This window comes from Salmo salar, chromosome ssa12 (assembly GCF_905237065.1).
Source record: "Salmo salar chromosome ssa12, Ssal_v3.1, whole genome shotgun sequence".
NCBI classification, from domain to species: domain Eukaryota; kingdom Metazoa; phylum Chordata; class Actinopteri; order Salmoniformes; family Salmonidae; genus Salmo; species Salmo salar.
In genome coordinates this window covers 60722191-60741005 of record NC_059453.1, presented here as the reverse complement: position 1 = coordinate 60741005, position 18815 = coordinate 60722191, and the positions used below count along the sequence as shown (strand labels likewise).

Below are 18815 nucleotides of genomic sequence, written 5' to 3'. Positions count from 1 at the left end.
GTTGAGTGGGTTTTCCTCAAAATAGCGGCATAGATGAAGCGCCTATGTAACAAACAGTACGGTAAATACAACAACGTGTCTCATTGCAGTCTTTGCACAAGACTACTGTATTAAATGCACTACTAATCAACAAAGCTTTATTTATCATGTGCTGAAAAACCTAAGCCAGTCACTGTAATAATGGAGTAAATCGTGAACAGGCGCTGAACACCTGGCTTATATTTAACTCTTGACCGATCAATTTGTACACGGTTGGGTTGGGGTTGGCGCTGAACACCTGGCTGATCTTTAACTCTTGACCGATGAATTTGTATACGTTATCATCAGAAAATGAATCAGCAAATAAACCGTCTAAAGAGAACATTACTCTCTCTTCCTCTCCATTTACTGATATTGTAAATACAAATTGTTAGACTGATTATGTAGTTTATCCTCTGCAATTTGCTAGGCATTCATGGAAGTACGCGAGCTACAGCTTCCAATGGGAAGGTTGCTGATAGGGGTAGCGCCAATACTGACGTGCGTGAAATAGATTTTCTCTTTAAAAACGAATCTATTCCTCATTTATAGATGGCAATGATTGTATTACCATACAATACTATGTATTCCAGAACTACATATAATGCATCGTTTATTATTATATTCATTATTTTAACTCTCCTTCCAAAATATCTGTGGACTGGAACGTACCACACCAGGTCGGATTGACCCGGAAAAAAAACAAAAATGCATGTTCTCGTTTTCATGTATTTATTTTATCAATATAAAAGTTAATGATATGAAAATATAATAAAATATGAATATCAATGATGATTAGATGTAGTTTTATTGAGGTTTAAAAAAAACAATTCTCTTTTATAGAGGTCTTCAATTAAAAGTGTTGACTCGATCTTGCCAAAGACAGTACGGTATGAAGATAGATTTATCCAATAGAAACCCCCGATCACACTTGTAGGCGATGTCATGGCGACGTTGGCTAGCTAAGCTCATGCGCAGAAACACGTCATCGGGTCTAACGGTCGTCTCGAGCCAAACTGCGCATGTGCAAGCCGTCAAAATTAAAGGCTGTCTTTCGGTATAAATTCGTTTTGGACTAAAATAAAAACGTGTCAGTTTGTCACTTTCCCAAAGTTTGAGTAATAACATGTTCAACTACTTAACACATTGTCTCCAATATAGGTTGTGCTTTTAGATTTCGAGAAAATTAACAACTAAGGAATCATTTTTCACTTCTCTCATTGACTTCTCAAACCCCAAACCCCGCCCTGGTCTGCTTGGCCTGTTTCGCAAGCTTTCCCGGAAGACTTCCGATGTTGCGGCTCTGTGTTTACTGTGTATTTACGGGTGCGTTCGTAAATTCAATCTGGAGTGCCAGAGTCCCCCCTGGGCCCTCTTATATTCCGAGCGTTGTCCGTTCATAAACGCGGAGCGTTTCGCTCTCGGAGTGTTCAGAGCGCACACACTGGACGCTCTGGCCGCGGAGTAGGGTTGATCCGAGCGATCTGGCAACACAACGGCAGTCAAGCACCCAAGCTAACGTTAGCTAGCTTCTTCCAGACACAAATGAGCGAACACCTCACTCGGACTATTTACCCGCCCTAGCAGAGCTGGTTAGGTTGTTTTCATGTTATCCAGAGCTTTGGTGGCTGTGCTGCTGGCAACAATTTAATTAAGCTTTTTTTTGCCGACGTTTACTGACAGCGGCCCTATTCAACGTTGGTAAATTCGTCAGTTATTCTGCGCTCTAGCACACTCGGACGAGAGAGCCTGAGTGAATGTACGAACGCACCCGTTCCACGTAGCTAGAGAAGGCCGTTCTTTTATCACCGACCCGCTCTATCCTTTCCATTTTTCATTGAAAACAAACCGTGTCGGTCATATTTTATGGTTTTATTTATGCATTTGGTGAAAGCGACATAGAACGAAGTATATGTTATTGTGAAGATAGAAAAGGGAAGAACCCCTCGATTAGCCGGTCGGCGAGTGTGCCTGCTGTTTTGCTGGCTAGCTCACGTTAGCTAACTTTCCTTGTATTGTAACTTACTAGTAAGTTAACGTTAGCTAGCTAGGTTCTCGTCGTTGCCACTGGTTGTTATTGGATAGCTGTACATCCTTCGTGTGTAAATTAATCATGGCAACTAGGCGCCTGACCGATGCCTTCTTATTAATGCGGAACAATGCAATCCAAAATCGGCAGATATTGGCTGAGCAAGTGAGTACATACGACCCCCGTCGTACTCTGAGTACACGTAGCAATGCTGCGGTGAGTCTAAAGTTAATCGTCTGGATTTGACATTTGATTTGTGTGTGTTATGATAGTTAACACATATGTTAGCCGTAACTTGATTAAGTATCTTCCGTAGCTAACTAGCGAGTGACTATCTACCAAACATCAACCTGATGTTGGCTACTTGCTGCGTATAGCTGTCAAGCTAGATGCGTACATTTGCATTGAGTCATGTCAGAGGCATGCATTTGGAGTACTGATGCCCTCGAGTTGCATTTCCTGTCTTGCCAAAATATTTGACCAGCTCAGTTTGCTACCAATCATCAAAGAGCGTGCATTTTCCTTTGCCATGATAGTCAATTGAAGGAATGCATTTGTAAGAGTAAGAAACTAAGTAAAAGATAAAGGTAGAACATGAAATGCATTTTTAGGGGCAATGTTCAATACTTGATAAGTATGTGCATGCTGGAATGAGTTGACAGGTCTTTTGTTATACAGATGGTCAAATGTAACAATCTACATGTTACATTTCATGAGGTGTTTGTTGATAGTGTGTGGCCTCTGTATTTGCCCTTTTGCCTTAGTGAATTGCATGCCTCAACCTCCCCATTATGCTAGATGGTGCTGTTGTTTCAGTTATAGATTTAGTTGATCCTGTGCTTGGTAAACTGTTCTTTAAAACTTATTTAACGCTCTTTAGATCAATATGGTTGTTACTAAGATATTTGTATGCTAGAATTTAGAATACCTAGTTTGCACTGTTGGTCATTGTTACATTTCATACATTCTGCACTGAAATATATTAACACTCAAAAGTGTGGACACCTACTCATTCAAGGGTTTTCTTTATTTGTACTATTTTCTACATTGTAGAATAATAGTGAAGACATCAAAACTATGAAATAACACATGTAGAATCATGTAGTAACCAAAACCGTGTTAAACAAATCACCTGGAATGCATTTCAATTAACAGGTGTGCTTTGTTAAGTTGATTTGTGGAATTTCTTTATATCCTTAATGCGTTTGAGCCAATCAGTTGTGTTGTGACAAGGTAGGGGCGATATACAGAAGATAGCCCTATTTGGTAAAAGACCAAGTCCATATTATGGCAAGAACAGCTCAAATAAGCAAAGAGAAACGACAGTCCATCATTACTTTAAGACATGAAGGTCAGTCAATCCTGAAAATGTCAAGAACTTTGAAAGTTTCTTCAAATGCAGTCACAAAAACCATCAAGCGCTATGATGAAACTGGCTCTCATGAAGACCACCACAGGAAAGGAAGACCCAGAGTTACCTCTGCTGCTGAGGATAAGTTCATTAGAGTTACCAGCCTCAGAAATTGCAGCCCAAATAAATGCTTCACAGAGTTCAAGTAACAGACACATCTCAACATCAACTGTTCAGAGGAGACTGCATGAATCAGGCCTTCATGGTCGAATTGCTGCAAAGAAACCACTACTAAAGGACACCAATAAGAAGAAGAGACTTGCTTGGGATAAGAAACATGAGCAATGGACATTAGACCGGTGAAAATCTGTCCTTCGGTCTGATGAGTCCAAATTTGAGATTTTTGGATTCCAACCGCCGTGTCTTTGTGAGACGCAGAATAGGTGAACGGATGATATCCGCATGTGTAGTTCCCACCGTGAAGCATGGAGGAGGAGGTGGGATGGTGTAGGGGTGCTTTGCTGGTTACACTGTCTGTGATTTATTTAGAATTCAAGGCACACTTAACCTGCATGGCTACCACAGCATTCTACTGCGATACGCCATCCCATCTGGTTTGCGCTTAGTGGGACGATCACTTGTTTTTCAACAGGACAATGACCTAACACACCTCCAGGCTGTGTAAGGGATATTTGACCAAGGAGAGTGATGGAGGGCTGCATCAGATGACCTGGCCTCCACAATCACCCGACCTCAACCCAGTTGAGATGGTTTGGGATGAGTTGGACTGCAGAGTGAAGGAAAAGCAGCCAGCAAGTGCTCAGCACATGTGGGAACTCCCTTCAAGACTGTTGGAAAAGCATTCCAGGTGAAGCTGGTTGAGAGAATGCCAAGAGTGTGCAAAGCTGTCACCAAGGCAACGGGAGGCTACATTGAAGAATCTCAAATATAAAATATATTTAGATTTGTTTAACACTTTTTTGGTTACTATATAATTCCATATGTGTTATTTAATAGTTTTGATGTCTATTGTTCTAGAATGTAAAAAATAAAGACAAACCCTTGAATGAGTAGGTGTGTCCAAACTTTTGACTGGTACTGTATATATTTTATTTTTCATTGTTGACCAGGATGCCAGGTCTTTTACAAATACTTTCTATGTAAGTCTATAATATCTTGTAGCCTAATTTCCTTTGTATAGTTTCAAAACTCTATATTGTTGGTCGTTTTCCCCTTTAGTCCCTCATTCATTCACCCTCCTTCTGGGCTCGTAGGTGTTTTGACTCTGGGACGGTTATTGTGTGAAGCAGCTTCATAGTAGATCTCAAGCCAGACTTTGAAATTCCTAACTTTGTTTAATTCACCTGATTGTGGGTAGTAGCTTGGATAGGTTATTTTTTGGCACTGATAGCACCAACTATCAAATGTTTGTTTGGATCAAAGAGCAAATCCGGTGGTTACTAGGCTTTGAGTTTATCTGATGGATATCGCTGAGGTGCTTTTTATGTCACTGTGTCTCTTGTATGGCGTACTGCAATCTGCATGCTGAGTGATCTGCATATCAAAACCCTCTTATAATGCTAATCGTTGTCCTGCATCTTTCCTTTCTCTGGGCCTATATGAAGTGGTTCTGTGGTTAGGCTAATCATTTGGGGATCGGGGACATATAGGGCTAGCCCTATATCTTTTCCTTCACACACACTCATGTCACACTTCACTGACCCAATGTATGTAGGCCTAGCTCCTGAAGATAAGCAATAGTTTGCTACTAATCAAATTGTATTTGTCACATTTATTTCATTTAACCTTTATGTAACTAGGCAAGTCAGTTAAGAATAAATGCTTATTTTAGAATGATGGACTACCCCGGCCAAACCCTCCCCTAACCCAGACGACGCTGGGCCAATTATGCACCGCCCTATGGGACTCCCGATCATGGCCCGGGATTGAACCAGGGTCTGTAGTGACGCCTCTACCACTGAGATGCAGTGCCTTCGACCGCTACGCCACTCGGGAGCCTACATGCGCCGAACACAACAGGTGTAGACCTCACCGTGAAATGCTTACTTACAAGCCCTTAACCAACCATGCAGTTCAAGAAGGAGTTAAGAAAATATTTACTAAATAAACAAAAGTAAAAAATAAACTAAAATTAAAAGTAACACAATAAATAACAATAACGAGGCAATATACAGGAGGTAACGGTACTGAGTCAATGTGCGGGGGTACAGGTTAGTCGAGGTAATTTGTACATGTATGTAAGGGTAAAGTGACTGCATAGTTTATAAACAGCGAGTAGCAGCAGTGTAAAAACAAAGGAGGGTGGGGGGGTGTCAATAAAAATTATCCAGGTGGCCATTTGATGAGTTGTTCGGCAGTCTTATGGCTTGGGGGTAGAAGCTGTTAAGGAGCCTTTTGGACCTAGACTTGGCGCTCCGGTACCGCTTGCCGTGCAGTAGTAGAGAGAACAGTCTATGACTTGGGTGACTGGAGTCTTTGACAATTTTTTGGGGCCTTCCTCTGACGCCGCCAAGTATATAGGTCCTGGATGGCAGGAAGCTTGGGCCCAGTGATGCACTGGGCTGTACGCACTACCCTCCGTTGTGCCTTACTATTATGGTCGCCATTTTGGAATTGATCTCATGGAGTTAAATGTCCAATGCAGCCATTATCTCAAATAATGTATGGGTAACAATTAAGTACCTTACTGTGATTGTTTTCAATTAAAATTGTAAAAAAAACATTTCTCAAGAACCATTTCTCAAGCAATGTTTCTAGAACTGTCCGGGAGTGGTCTGAGTGGGGAAGGGGAAAACTAAAAACTAGCTGTTATTGGCATCTACTTACCTAGTGTTAATGTTGCGACAGTTCGTTTCTGGTAACAGAACAAAATAGTCAGCACATAGTAACTTCTGATTTAGCTGTACTTTAATTAATGCAAACACGTGTATGGTAAATGTGTCGTTCGTATACGGTCTCTCTGTGACACCTCGCAGGGCAAAACAGAAGAAGAGCACGACACCTCCTTTGTTCTCTGTTTTATACTGAGAGATATTTCCCGCTCAATGCTGGCCTGTCCGAGGGAGGAGGAGCGTGGTTTAAACTTGCTCCTCCTGTCGTCGGCGTGTAGGCTGATCCCAGCGTCGTGACGCACTTCCTGTTGCCGGTTGTAGTTCTTCTTGTCTTCAACATTTGATTTACTCGTAGTTTATGTACTTAGCATAGCTTCCCCAGTATATTATAAAGGTTATGCATACCAATAGCCAGTTCAACCCTAACACTAGATTAACTCGTGGATACCATTTGTATGTCTCTGCGTGCAGTTTGAAGGAAGTTTCTAACTACAGTTAGCGCAATGACTAGAAGTCTATGATAACTGCTAGCATGCTACAGTAGTAGATACTGTAATGACCCGGCTGGGTCATAAAGGAAAAAGAGACGGACTCTAGGTGTGCAGGTCAGAACACAGGTTTATTCCTAAACTGGGCTATTGTTCAGGCCACAGCCCACGCCGCTAAATGCCGAATGTACACAACTATACCAAGTCTAATTAATGTTTACTCCCATAGGAACAGATCAAGGCCCCGAACAGAAAGAGAGAGAAGATGAGACAGTAATCCCTATTTATCATTTCCAAATCCCGCGGGATTACCCATCATACCCCCCCAGCCTTTCCCTCTGTCCTGACATATTTAACCCCTGCTAGTAGCCATGAGAACCATAACACACCCACAAACACAGAACACAATACCGTGTCGTTACAATACTATAGACTTCCAGTCATTGCTCTAATGCTAGTTAGCATTGGTTCGCGAAACTACCTCTAACTTCCTTCATACTGGATGCAGAGACATGGTATCTATGATTTCATCTGACTCTGGGGAAGTAGATAAAGGGCTTCATTGCCCAAATCCTAAAGTATCCCTTTAACTAATTCAGAGTGGCTGTGGATCCAACTGTCGACAAGTGAAGTCAGGGGATATGAATCTGCGACAGCAGAAAGTTTGACACTATTGTGTTTTTTCAACAGCAAGGCTCAGATCAACATGGCAGTGTCAACATAGCTGTTATTGTTTTATACAAGTTTTTCTTTATAAATGTCCAAATAAACTTTTCTATACCCCCATATCACAAACTGAAAACCTAACATGTGTACAATTAATTGGTTAGAGAGGTCTCAAATATCACTTTCATTTCTATCCCTTGTAGCTTTAGTATCGCGGAAAAGTTGGTTCCTGTTTCAGTCATGTCTTTGGCCACGTTCTCGTGGGTCAAACAAAAACACCCCAATGATTGGTTCACAAATAGTGCCTCCCACAATGCAAGTGATGACTGCATGGTGCAGTTGGTGAGAAGACACTGCAGCGACTTGAATCTGACTTCATCAAAAACGGCATGACTTTTCATCACATGATTTTTGTGTAGTTCATGCAGTCGACATGTAGTGGCAACTTCTTTTTATACCCATAACGCAACACACTTTGAAAGGCAGGGAGACCAACGTTGGTCAACGTCTTGACAAAAGTGATCCGCTCGAACGCGCCCCTGTGCGGAGAACAGGCTACTTAGGGTGAAGTTAGATCAAGCTCAATCAATGTCTGCAAGATCATATCACAGAACCAAAATATAATGGCACAATGTAATGTTACTGTAAGACAAAAACACAATTTGTTTTTCTCATGAGGCCAAAACTCAACCATGTGTGTCTCTAGGCAAAATACACAGGTAGGCTATGCTACAGTTTAACAACATGTTCTCTAAAATTCGCTCAGTGTACATCATTCACAACAACACTATATAACTCAAGATCAAAATGCAAATCCCCATTAAACTGATTGAGATCTGATGGTTGCTTACTATGGGTAAAACTTGAAGAATTATCATTCACAATGAAATGCTGTGGTGTTTTTGTCTTACGGTAACTTTGTGCTATTATATTCTGTTATGTAGAATATTGTGGTCATTGTGAGATCTTGCAGACATTGATTCAGCTTGATCTAACTTTATTAAACGAGCACCATTCGCCTGAGTAGCCTGTTCTCTGCGTGTAGAGAATTTATTAGGTACCCCGTTCACGAAAATGGTTCGCTTCTACAGAAAGTGAGTCTCGTGGCCGTGGCTTGCTATATAAAGCGGGCATCAAGGCAGTCAGTTATTGTTCGATTGAATGTTATAATGGGCAAAACAAGTTATCTAAGTGACTTTGAGCGTGGTATGAACGTCGGTGCCAGGCGCGCCAGTTCCAGTATCTCAGAAACTGGGCTTTTCATGCACGACAGTGTCTAGGGTTTACAGAGAATGGTGCGACAAACATCCACTCAGCGGTGGTCCTGTGGACGAAAACAGCTCGTTGATGAGAGGTCGTAGGACAATGGCAAGAATCGTGCAAGCTAACAGGCGGACCACAAACAGGCAAATTACGGCGCAGTACAATGGTGGTGTGCAGAACGCATATCTCGTCGTTGTCACGAATGGGCTATTGCAGCAGACAACCACACCGGGTTCGACTCCTATCAGCTAAAAAGCAAGAAGCGGCTCCAGTGGGCACGCAGTCACCAATACTGGACAATTGAGGAGTGGAAAAACATTGCCTAGTTTGATGAATCCCGGTTCCTGTTTCATAATGCTACTGGCAGAGTCAGGATTTGGCTTAAGAGTCCATGGCCCCATCCTGCCTGATGTCAACGGTACAGGCTGGTGGCAGTGGTGTAATGGTGTGGGGATTGTTTTCCTGGCACACGTTAGGTCCCTTGATACCAATTGAGCAATGCTTCATTTCCCAAAGAATTCAAGCTGTTCTGGAGGCAAAGGTGGTTCTGGCCCGGTACTAGTGTACCTAATAAACTGGCTACTGAGTGTGCACATACGCAGAATGTGATCTGCACATGCACAGTCTTCGGGAAGCTCTGGATGTTTTAGTCGCCAGACTAAAGATCCTGAAAGTCAGAGACGTGGCCACGGCTTAACTAATTTACTGCCTTGTCATTTTTGTAAATGGAAATAAAAAATACATTTTAGTCATTTAGCAGACGCTCTTATCCAGAGCGACTTACAGTAGTGAATACATTTCATACATTTTTTTTCCCCCCCGTACTTGGGAATCGAACCCACAACCCTGGCGTTGCAAACACCAACGTCTACCAACCGAGCCACACGGAACCGTTTCACCTTTAACTACGCAAGACCGTTAAGAACAAATTCTTATATACAATGACGGCCTACCACAAGCCAAAAGGCCTCCTGTGGGGACGGGGGCTGGGATTTTATATATATATATATATATATATGACAAAAATACACATCACAACGAGACACACCAAAACATTACATAACGAGAGACCTAAGACCGCAACATAGCATGACAGCAACACATGAAAACACAGCATGGTAGCAACACATGGCCACATGGTAATAACACAACATGGCAGCAACACAACTTGGTAGCAGCACAATACATGGTATAAACATTATTGGTGTGATGTCCCCAGGCAGGCCAAAACTCCATCCCACCAAAACAGGCTGACATTCCAGGCGGTCTTTTCAAACAGCTCTTACACTAATTTCACAGTATTATTCCGACCGTGTGTGTGTGTATGTATATATAGATTTCTCAAATACCTTTTAAAGGGGGATTTCACAGGTTTGAAGAACCTCAATGGATTAACATAAAATTAATTATACTTTTTTTTCCCAGACACATAATCTGGTGACTCAAAATGAGACATTTTGGAATGTGTGTGATCCCTCTTTAAACAGTGTCTGCTAGTGCATGCAACATCTCTGTGTGAACAATGTGTGAAGATGATCACTGCTTTTTGTCTGGATCTCACTTACTGTCACTGCTGTCTTACTTCATCTCACCTCTCCCTCTCTCCTCATTGGATGGGACTTCGCTGGGGTCTGCCAATCATATTAGGAGCTTGATGAGGTACTGTCTAATCTCCTCGTATCCAAACTTCACAAGGAAAAAATAATAAACCATGCTTTGTATGGGTTGGAAAGTCTGCAAACAATGTTTCAAATGGGTAGTGATAACTGTGTAATATGTATGGTTTTTACTGTCAGTTGGCTGATGACCGCATGGCCCTGGTCTCAGGGATCAGTCTGGACCCAGAAGCTGCCGTCGGAGTCACCAAGAGACTGCCGCCCAAGTGGGTAGATGGGGTCGTTGAGGTAAGAAACATGCTCTTAACTACTTCAGTATGAGAAGTTTTTATTATTATGTTTATTACTAGTCTCTTCTCAAAGCAGCAGACTTCAAATGCTTAATTTCACCATCACAAACAATGAAACTATTGAGCTAGATACTTAGATACTTTAGAAAATGTAGGCCTAATATGTATTAGTCTATATAAAATTCCTAAATCCGATCTCACTCGTCTTTCTTTAAAATAGATTTCTTATTTGGAATTTTGGATCTTTTGGTGTCTAGTTTTCTCGTGCCTCATGTGTAAATCCTGTGGTTGCGTGGGCTATCAGATTCAGTACGAAATCACACGGGTCCGGCAGAAAATGAAGGAGCTGGCCGCCCTACATGACAAGCACATGAACCGTCCTACCCTCGATGACAGCAGTGAAGAGGAGCATGCCATAGAGATCACCACTCAGGAGATCACACAGGTAGGCCAATGACAGAGATGGAAGTCTATACAAGAAACCCCATTTTAAAGAATTTTGAAGAGAAGTCACTACTACTATTATAATATAATATATTATACTATCATAGCCTTCCCTGTAGCTCAGTTGGTAGAGCATGGTGTTTGCAACACCAGGGTTGTGGGTTCGATTCCCACGGGGGGCCAGCACAGAAAAAAAATGTATGAAATGTATGCATTCACTACTGTAAGTCGCTCTGGATAAGAGCGTCTGCTAAATGACTAAAATGTAAATGTATAATTGTTATTACATAGGAAACCCGCTGAGGCAAACAAGAAATCCCACTGAAAGAAACCACATTCTATACAATAAACCCCATTGAAAGAACTTTGAAGAGAAGTCACATTTATTACTACTACATAGGAAACCAGCAGAGGCAAAAGGTGACCCACCCCATAAGAGGCCTTCTGGAAAAGCCCATGCCTATGCAGTGGTGTAAAGTACTTAAGTACAAATACTTTTTTTGGGTATTTGTACTTCACTTTACTATTGATATTTTTGACAACTTTTACTCCACTACATTCCTAAAGAAAATAATGTACTTTTTACTCCATACATTTTCCCTGAAGAACTTCTTACATTTTGAATTGTTAGCAGGACAGGAAAATTGTCCAGTTCACACTCTTATCAAGAGAACATCCTTGGTCATACCTACTGCCTCTGATCTGGCGGACTCACTAAACAGAGAACATCCTTGGTCATACCTACTGCCTCTGATCTGGCGGACTCACTAAACAAAAATGCTTTATTTGTAAAATATGTCTGAATGTTGGAGTGTGCTCCGTCCGTAAAAATAATAACAATTCTGCTGTCTGGTTTGCTTAATATAAGGAATTTGAAATGATTTATACTTTTACTTTTGATACTTGAGTATATTTTAGCAATTGCATTTACTTTTGATACAAGTATATTTAAAACCAAATACTTGTAAACTTTTACTCAAGTAGTATTTTACTGGGTGATTTTCACTTTTACTTGAGTCATTTTCTATTAAGGTATCTTTACTTTTACTCAAGTATGACAATTATGAGTTCCTAACTAATTGTTATGAATATTAATTTGTTAAATATGATCAGATCATACTAAGACTTGTTGTACATGTTAACGTTTGTAAGCTTTTATAAAGGGCTACGGTAAATAGAGCCTGCTGACGTAATACTGTATGTCAACAATTATTGGCCATTCTTGTTATATAGTAGAATTAGAAATATATTTTTCAGTGAGCATTTCTCCGTGCTCTAATTTTCTTGGGTCTGTGTTGATTATAATTATTTATTTAGAATTGAAATTGTACAAAGGTCTTTTGTCGTATGGCAAAGATGTATTGCTCTCTCCTTTGTCTGTGTAGATGTTCCACCGGTGTCAGCGTGCAGTGACAGGTCTGCAGACTCGCTGTGGCCACTGCACAGAGCAGGAGGAGAGGCTGCTGAGAAATGTGGTGTCCTCATTGGCAGGGAGCCTGCAAGACCTGTCCACCAACTTCAGACACACGCAGTCCAGCTATCTAAAACGTAAGCAAGCACTCACTCACTCAGTATTTACTCCTACACTTCGCAACTATCTTTTCGGAATTATTTTCTTTCTATTAGTTTCAAGTCTTCCATCCCTCACTTCTCTCTCTCCTTACACAAACACTCCCTACATTTATCTTTGTTTTCACCTCCACCCTCATATCATGTCTCATTTATTGTCATAATGTTGATGCTTTCTGTTACAGGCATGAAGAATCGTGAGGAGAGATCCAAACACTTTTTTGACTCTGGTCCTCTAATGGAGGAGGATGAAGACCTGGCACTATATGAAATGGTGAGCTTGGAACTGACAGTGTATTTTGACATTTACCTGATAGGTGCTCATGCATATCTCTCAGGAAAAATATCATATCCTGGTTAAATTAATATAGTAATGCATAGACACATGTCTTGTTTTTGCTAAATGTAACAAGAATGTGAGTTCCAATAAGTTGACTTGAAACCTAATGAAAATCAATGGGTGTTGTGCTTTATCTCAATGTAACAGAGGAAGTCACCTTTACATTTTAACAATACTCATCTGACACCACATGATTTATTTGGATAGCCACCAAAATGTTGACATACTTTGCATTATCAATATCACACTATTATTTACACTAGAGAAATGTTTCCTTACACGAGTTTGAATCCATTGATATGACAAAGGGTCTGTCCCAAATGGCACCCTATTCCCTACATAGTGCACACATTATTTTCTTTTTACCAGGGTCCATAGGACTCTGGTCAAAAGTAGTTCACTATAAAGGGAATATGGCACCATTTTGGGATGCAGACAAAGTTATATCTCCCTGAGCCCATATCTCTGATCTCGCCCAGGGGTTTACAGATGACCAGCTGGTCCTGGTAGAGCAGAACACAGTGATGGTGGAGGAACGCGAGAGAGAGGTCCGACAGATAGTCCAGTCCATCACCGACCTGAATGAGATTTTCCGAGACCTGGCAGGAATGGTGGTGGAACAGGTCTGTGAGGGAAACCCTTTTCAGTGTTTGGAAACACGACAATTATATGGAAATAAAGTTTAAGCTATACAATCCAACAGTCCATTTATCCATAATTTCATTTGACTCTGCAGTAATATTAATAATATCTGATTTACATCACTATCAAACTGTGTGTATATATATATATACAGTGGGGGAAAAAAGTATTTGATCCCCTGCTGATTTTGTACGTTTGCCCACTTACAAAGAAATGATCAGTCTATAATTTTAATGGTAGGTTTATTTGAACAGTAAAAGACAGATTAACAACAAAGAAATCCAGAAAAACGCATGTCAAAAATGTTATACATTTATTTGCATTTTAATGAGGGAAATAAGTATTTGACCCCCTCTCAATCAGAAAGATTTCTGGCTCCCAGGTGTCTTTTATACAGGTAACGAGCTGAGATTAGGAGCACACTCTTAAAGGGAGTGCTCCTAACCGCAGCTTGTTACCTGTAAAAAAGACACCTGTCCACAGAAGCAATCAATCAATCAGATTCCAAACTCTCCACCATGGCCAAGACCAAAGAGCTCTCCAAGGATGTCAGGGACAAGATTGTAGACCTACACAAGGCTGGAATGGGCTACAAGACCATCGCCAAGCAGCTTGGTGAGAAGGTGACAACATTTGGTGCGATTATTCGCAAATGGAAGAAACACAAAAGAACTGTCAATATCCCTTGGCCTGGGGCTCCATGCAAGATCTCACCTCGTGGGGTTGCAATGATCATGAGAACGGTGAGGATTCAGCCCAGAACTACACGGGAGGATCTTGTCAATGATCTCAAGGCAGCTGGGACCATAGTCACCAAGAAAACAATTGGTCACACATTACGCCATGAAGGGCTGAAATCCTGCAGCGCCCGCAAGGTCCCCCTGCACAAGAAAGCACATATACATGCCCATCTGAAGTTTGCCAATGAACATCTGAATGATTCAGTGGACATCTGGTGAAAGTGTTGTGGTCAGATGAGACCAAAATGGAGCTCTTTGGCATCAACTCAACTCGCCATGTTTGGAGGAGGAGGAATGCTGCCTATGACCCCAAGAACACCATCTCCACCGTCAAACATGGAGGTGGAAACATTATGCTTTGGGGGTGTTTTTCTGCTAAGGGGACAGGACAACTTCACCGCATCAAAGGGACGATGGACGGGGCCATGTACCGTCAAATCTTGGGTGAGAACCTCCTTCTCTCAGCCAGGGCATTAAAAATGGGTCGTGGATGGGTATTCCAGCATGACAATGACCCAAAACACACGGCCAAGGCAACAAAGGAGTGGCTCAAGAAGAAGCACATTAAGGTCCTGGAGTGGCCTAGCCAGTCTCCAGACCTTCATCCCATAGAAAATCTGTGGAGGGAGCCGAAGGTTCGAGTTGCCAAACGTCAGCCTCAAAACGTTAATGACTTGGAGAAGATCTGCAAAGAGGAGTGGGACAAAATCCCTCCTGAGATGTGTGCCAACCTGGTGGCCAACTACAAGAAACGTCTGACCTCTGATTGCCAACAAGGGTTTTGCCACTAAGTATTAAGTCATGTTTTGCAGAGGGGTCAAATATTTATTTCCCTCATTAAAATGCAAATCATTTTATAACATTTTTGACATGCGTTTTTCTGGATTTATTTGTTGTTATTCTGTCTCTCACTGTTCAAATAAACCTACCATTAAAATTATAGACTGATCATTTCTTTGTAAGTGGGCAAACGTACAAAATCAGCAGGGGATCAAAAACCTTTTTCCCCCCACTGTATGTATGTATGTATGTATGTATGTATGTATGTATGTATGTATGTATGTATGTATGTATGTATATTGGGGATTGATCTCAGAAATGATATATATAAAAATGACTGTCTTTCTTCAATCTGATTTTCTTTATCCAATATCAGGGCACAGTACTTGACAGAATTGACTTCAATGTGGAGCAATCGTGTGTCAAAACAGACGAGGGGTTAAAACAGTTACAAAAGGTGAGGACACAATGTTAAAGATTGTTGATGTTTCAGCCCAATTGGTGATTATGTCCACGAAAAATGGAAAGATGTTATCTTGCCCACAAACTTTGTTAAAACATTTTCTCTCTTTGTTTTCTTGCAGGCTGAACAGTATCAGAAGAAAAACCGAAAGATGCTGGTCATTTTAATTCTTACTGTTATAGTTGTTGTTCTAATACTTATTCTATTTGGGACCAAGTTCTAGTGATGCATTCCTTTGTTTTTGGTATGTCTGTGTTTATGTTTGGTGTGCATCTATGTGTGCTTGTGTGAGGGGTGTCTGTCAGTATCGTTTGAAGTACAATCTGTCCAACTTTCCAATCAACATCTGAAGAATCACTCTTCCCGAATCTCTCTCCGTATGGCTGATGAAGATGTATTGAATGCATGATCACAAAGAGAGGACAGCCAGGGAGAGTTCCTATTTCACTTTGCAACTGGCCTGCACACATGGCCACTGTCCTCCCCAATACCCTCTTAAACATGACCGTATCCTCCATCTGTCATGGTTCCTGCTGCAAACAAACACAGAAAAAAACCCTCCTTAAATTCTCTTGTGGAAGACTACTGATTAACTGTCATGGCCACACATTTTGCTTGTTTTTCAAGCAAATAAGTGGTTTGCTTGTGTGAGCGTAAGCATCATATGTCCAGTTTTATTGTAAGCTATAGCTGTAAGCCCTGCCCTCCAATGTCTGTTTTCAAGAGAAGAATCCTGACAACTCAACTAGATGAATATTGAATGTCTATGAACAAGGAACATTTGTGTCTCGTGATGATGCTACACCACCCTGGTCATTCTTTTTGCATTTGATTTTTCACTTCATCATGGTTACTTTTTTAGAGGGAGAAATTACAAGATTTGCTTTTCTCTCAGTGGCTGAAAAATGACAATAGCTGATTCATTGAATACCAAAAACAACCTTTTGGATTAAGACCTGTAGTTGACCATCCTAAATTCATGTCTCTGTACCAAGAGTAGTGTCTTTAATGAATTTGCACATTTAGATCACTTGATGACTGCTTTCTTTTGTTTCATGACCCTCTATTGTCCGATATCGCTAACTAACACATCAGTTTATTCTTGTCTTTTGTCCCTCAGTTTGCACATATCGAAAGACTGATGGGTTTGGTTTCATGGCTGTGAAACGGTCTCCTGTATAATATGAAATTATAATTATTTATTTTGAATTTAAATTGTATAAAAGTTAAACGTTTTTTGTCTAATATGACAAAGATGTATTGAGTAGCCTACATTGTGTCTATGGTCTAAAGTATGGGGATGAAAATTGTGATCAAGCCTTGATCTCAGAAATGACTTTGCCCATTCCACTACAAAATCTATTAAAATTGAGAGTACCTTTTTCTCACACTACTGTTTCTTATGAAGCATTTAACTTTTTTGAGGAAAATGTGTTATTTTGTTTGAGCAGCTTTTGAAAGCAAAAGTCTAATTTAAAACAGTATTGATTGTAGAATTCGATTTTCATAATAGCAAGCTAGGACTGATGGTTTGTTTAGCAAGTCTGTTTGGAAAACACAGCAACTGCTGTCGCTATCTGGTAAGCACACATTGAACACATGTCTAGTGGCTAATGTGTTAAATTATAGCCATGGTATGAAATAGATAATCATCTCCGGCCTCTATGCGTTCTCTGGAAAATAATGCAACTCCGTTAAAAGGCCGTTAAAAGGGCAGTTGCACTTCGCTGGCACGTCGTGATACACACCTTCCACGTCGTTTATTATTTCCCATAGAACTCATAGCCCCTCCGTTAATTATTCCTTACATAATATTTGGTTATACACACTAGAGGTCGACCGATTAATCGGAATGGCCGATTTCAAATTTTCATAACAATCGGAAATCGGTATTTTTGGACGCCGATTTGGCCGATTACATTTATTTATTTTTATTTTAAAAAAAAAAACATTTTTAGACCTTTTTAACTAGGCAAGTTAGTTAAGAACACATTCTTATTTTCAATGACGGCCTAGGAATGGTGGGTTAACTGCCTTGTTCAGGGGCAGAACGACAGATTTTTACCTTGTCAGCTCGGGGATTCAATCTTGCAACCTTACGGTTAACTAGTCCAACGCTCTAACCACCTGCTTTACATTGCACTCCACGCGGAGCCTGCCTGTTACGCGAATGCAGTAAGAAGCCAAGGTAAGTTGCTAGCTAGCATTAAACTTATCTTAAAAAACAATCAATCAATCATAATCACTAGTTAACTACACATGGTTGATATTACTAGTTTATCTAGCCTGTCCTGCGTTTCATATAATCGCTTAGGTACACGTTGCTCCAACCATAAACATCGATGCCTTTCTTAAAATCAATACACAAGTATATATTTTTAAACCTGCATATTTAGTTAATATTGCCTGCTAACATGAATTTCTTTTAACTAGGGAAAATGTGTCACTTCTCTTGCAAACAGAGTCAGGGTATATGCAGCAGTTTGGGCCGCCTGGCTCGTTGCGAACTGTGAAGACTATTTCTTCCTTGGAGCCCCAAAAATCGCCCAGTCCTAATTGTTGGTCAACTGAATAACCTGCAGCAAGCAACCTGGACCCAAGTCAAGGGGAAATTGCAGCCAGCTGTCAGCATAAAGGTGAGGAAATAAAATGTAAAAAAGCAGGGCTGCTCGCGCTGAACTGAACGGCGCTGGAGTTCTCCGACAAGCACTCACCAAAGCCAGCTGGAAAGCCTGTATCAGTAACTTTTTTTTCTACCTATTAATGATACTATGACAATGCTTGGTATTTTGTGAAATAGTTAAATGGTTAATGCATTGCTCCGTACATTGAATCTGACTTAATTCTAACAAAGTTAGATCGCTTGCAAACTAGGTTAGCTACCACAAATCAAGTCATGCTAGAAAAGTGGGTTTTCACCGACAACGAATTCGGCAGAAGTTCTGCCCCCATTCAATTTCAAGGATGGCACGCGGTGATAAAATGAGCATTAGAACCCTGCTAGCAGAGCGGTAGCAAAAGCGAAACTCTGCTCTACTTTATGCAAATTGAATGTGGAGCGTTGGAGAGAAGCATTCTGGTCAAAACCAGTGGAAGCTCCTCAGAGGAAGGGGAGGACCATCCTACTCAGTGAATTTGAATAAAAATTGTGAAACATTTGAAAAGTTATCATTTTTAGATATACTATAATATATTGTCTCCAAATAACTGATTAAAACACTATTTTGCAATGGTCTACAGTAACCTCAACAGCACCATCTAGGG

General features: G+C 40.8%; 1 protein-coding gene across 5 annotated transcripts; it reads left to right on the top strand.

Moving 5' to 3' along the window:
• The first annotated feature begins 1343 nt into the window (after window positions 1-1343).
• On the top strand, window positions 1344-16941 carry LOC106565427 (syntaxin-16). 5 transcript variants are annotated; one of them, XM_014132550.2, is made up of 9 exons: window positions 1344-1610; window positions 10315-10326; window positions 10464-10571; window positions 10878-11018; window positions 12403-12565; window positions 12772-12860; window positions 13406-13549; window positions 15465-15545; window positions 15673-16941. In XM_014132550.2, exons 3-9 carry the CDS (start codon window positions 10479-10481, stop codon window positions 15772-15774), a joined length of 813 nt encoding a protein of 270 aa, XP_013988025.1. In that variant the 5' UTR covers window positions 1344-1610; window positions 10315-10326; window positions 10464-10478; the 3' UTR covers window positions 15775-16941. The 5 variants fall into 5 exon arrangements, with proteins under 5 accessions (XP_013988025.1, XP_013988020.1, XP_013988022.1 ...); XM_014132545.2 differs by lacking the exon at window positions 1344-1610 and adding an exon at window positions 1636-2263; XM_014132548.2 differs by lacking the exon at window positions 1344-1610 and adding an exon at window positions 1637-2212.
• Window positions 16942-18815: the final 1874 nt, after the last annotated feature.

Excerpts from the sequence above, each read along its gene's own strand:
- LOC106565427 (XM_014132545.2), top strand. The coding sequence starts at position 2,132 with ATGGCAACTAGGCGCCTGACCGATGCCTTCTTATTAATGCGGAACAAT. Across the intron at positions 10,572-10,877 it reads GGGTAGATGGGGTCGTTGAG|ATTCAGTACGAAATCACACG; the intron begins GTAAGAAACATG and ends GTGGGCTATCAG. Across the intron at positions 13,550-15,464 it reads CAGGAATGGTGGTGGAACAG|GGCACAGTACTTGACAGAAT; the intron begins GTCTGTGAGGGA and ends ATCCAATATCAG.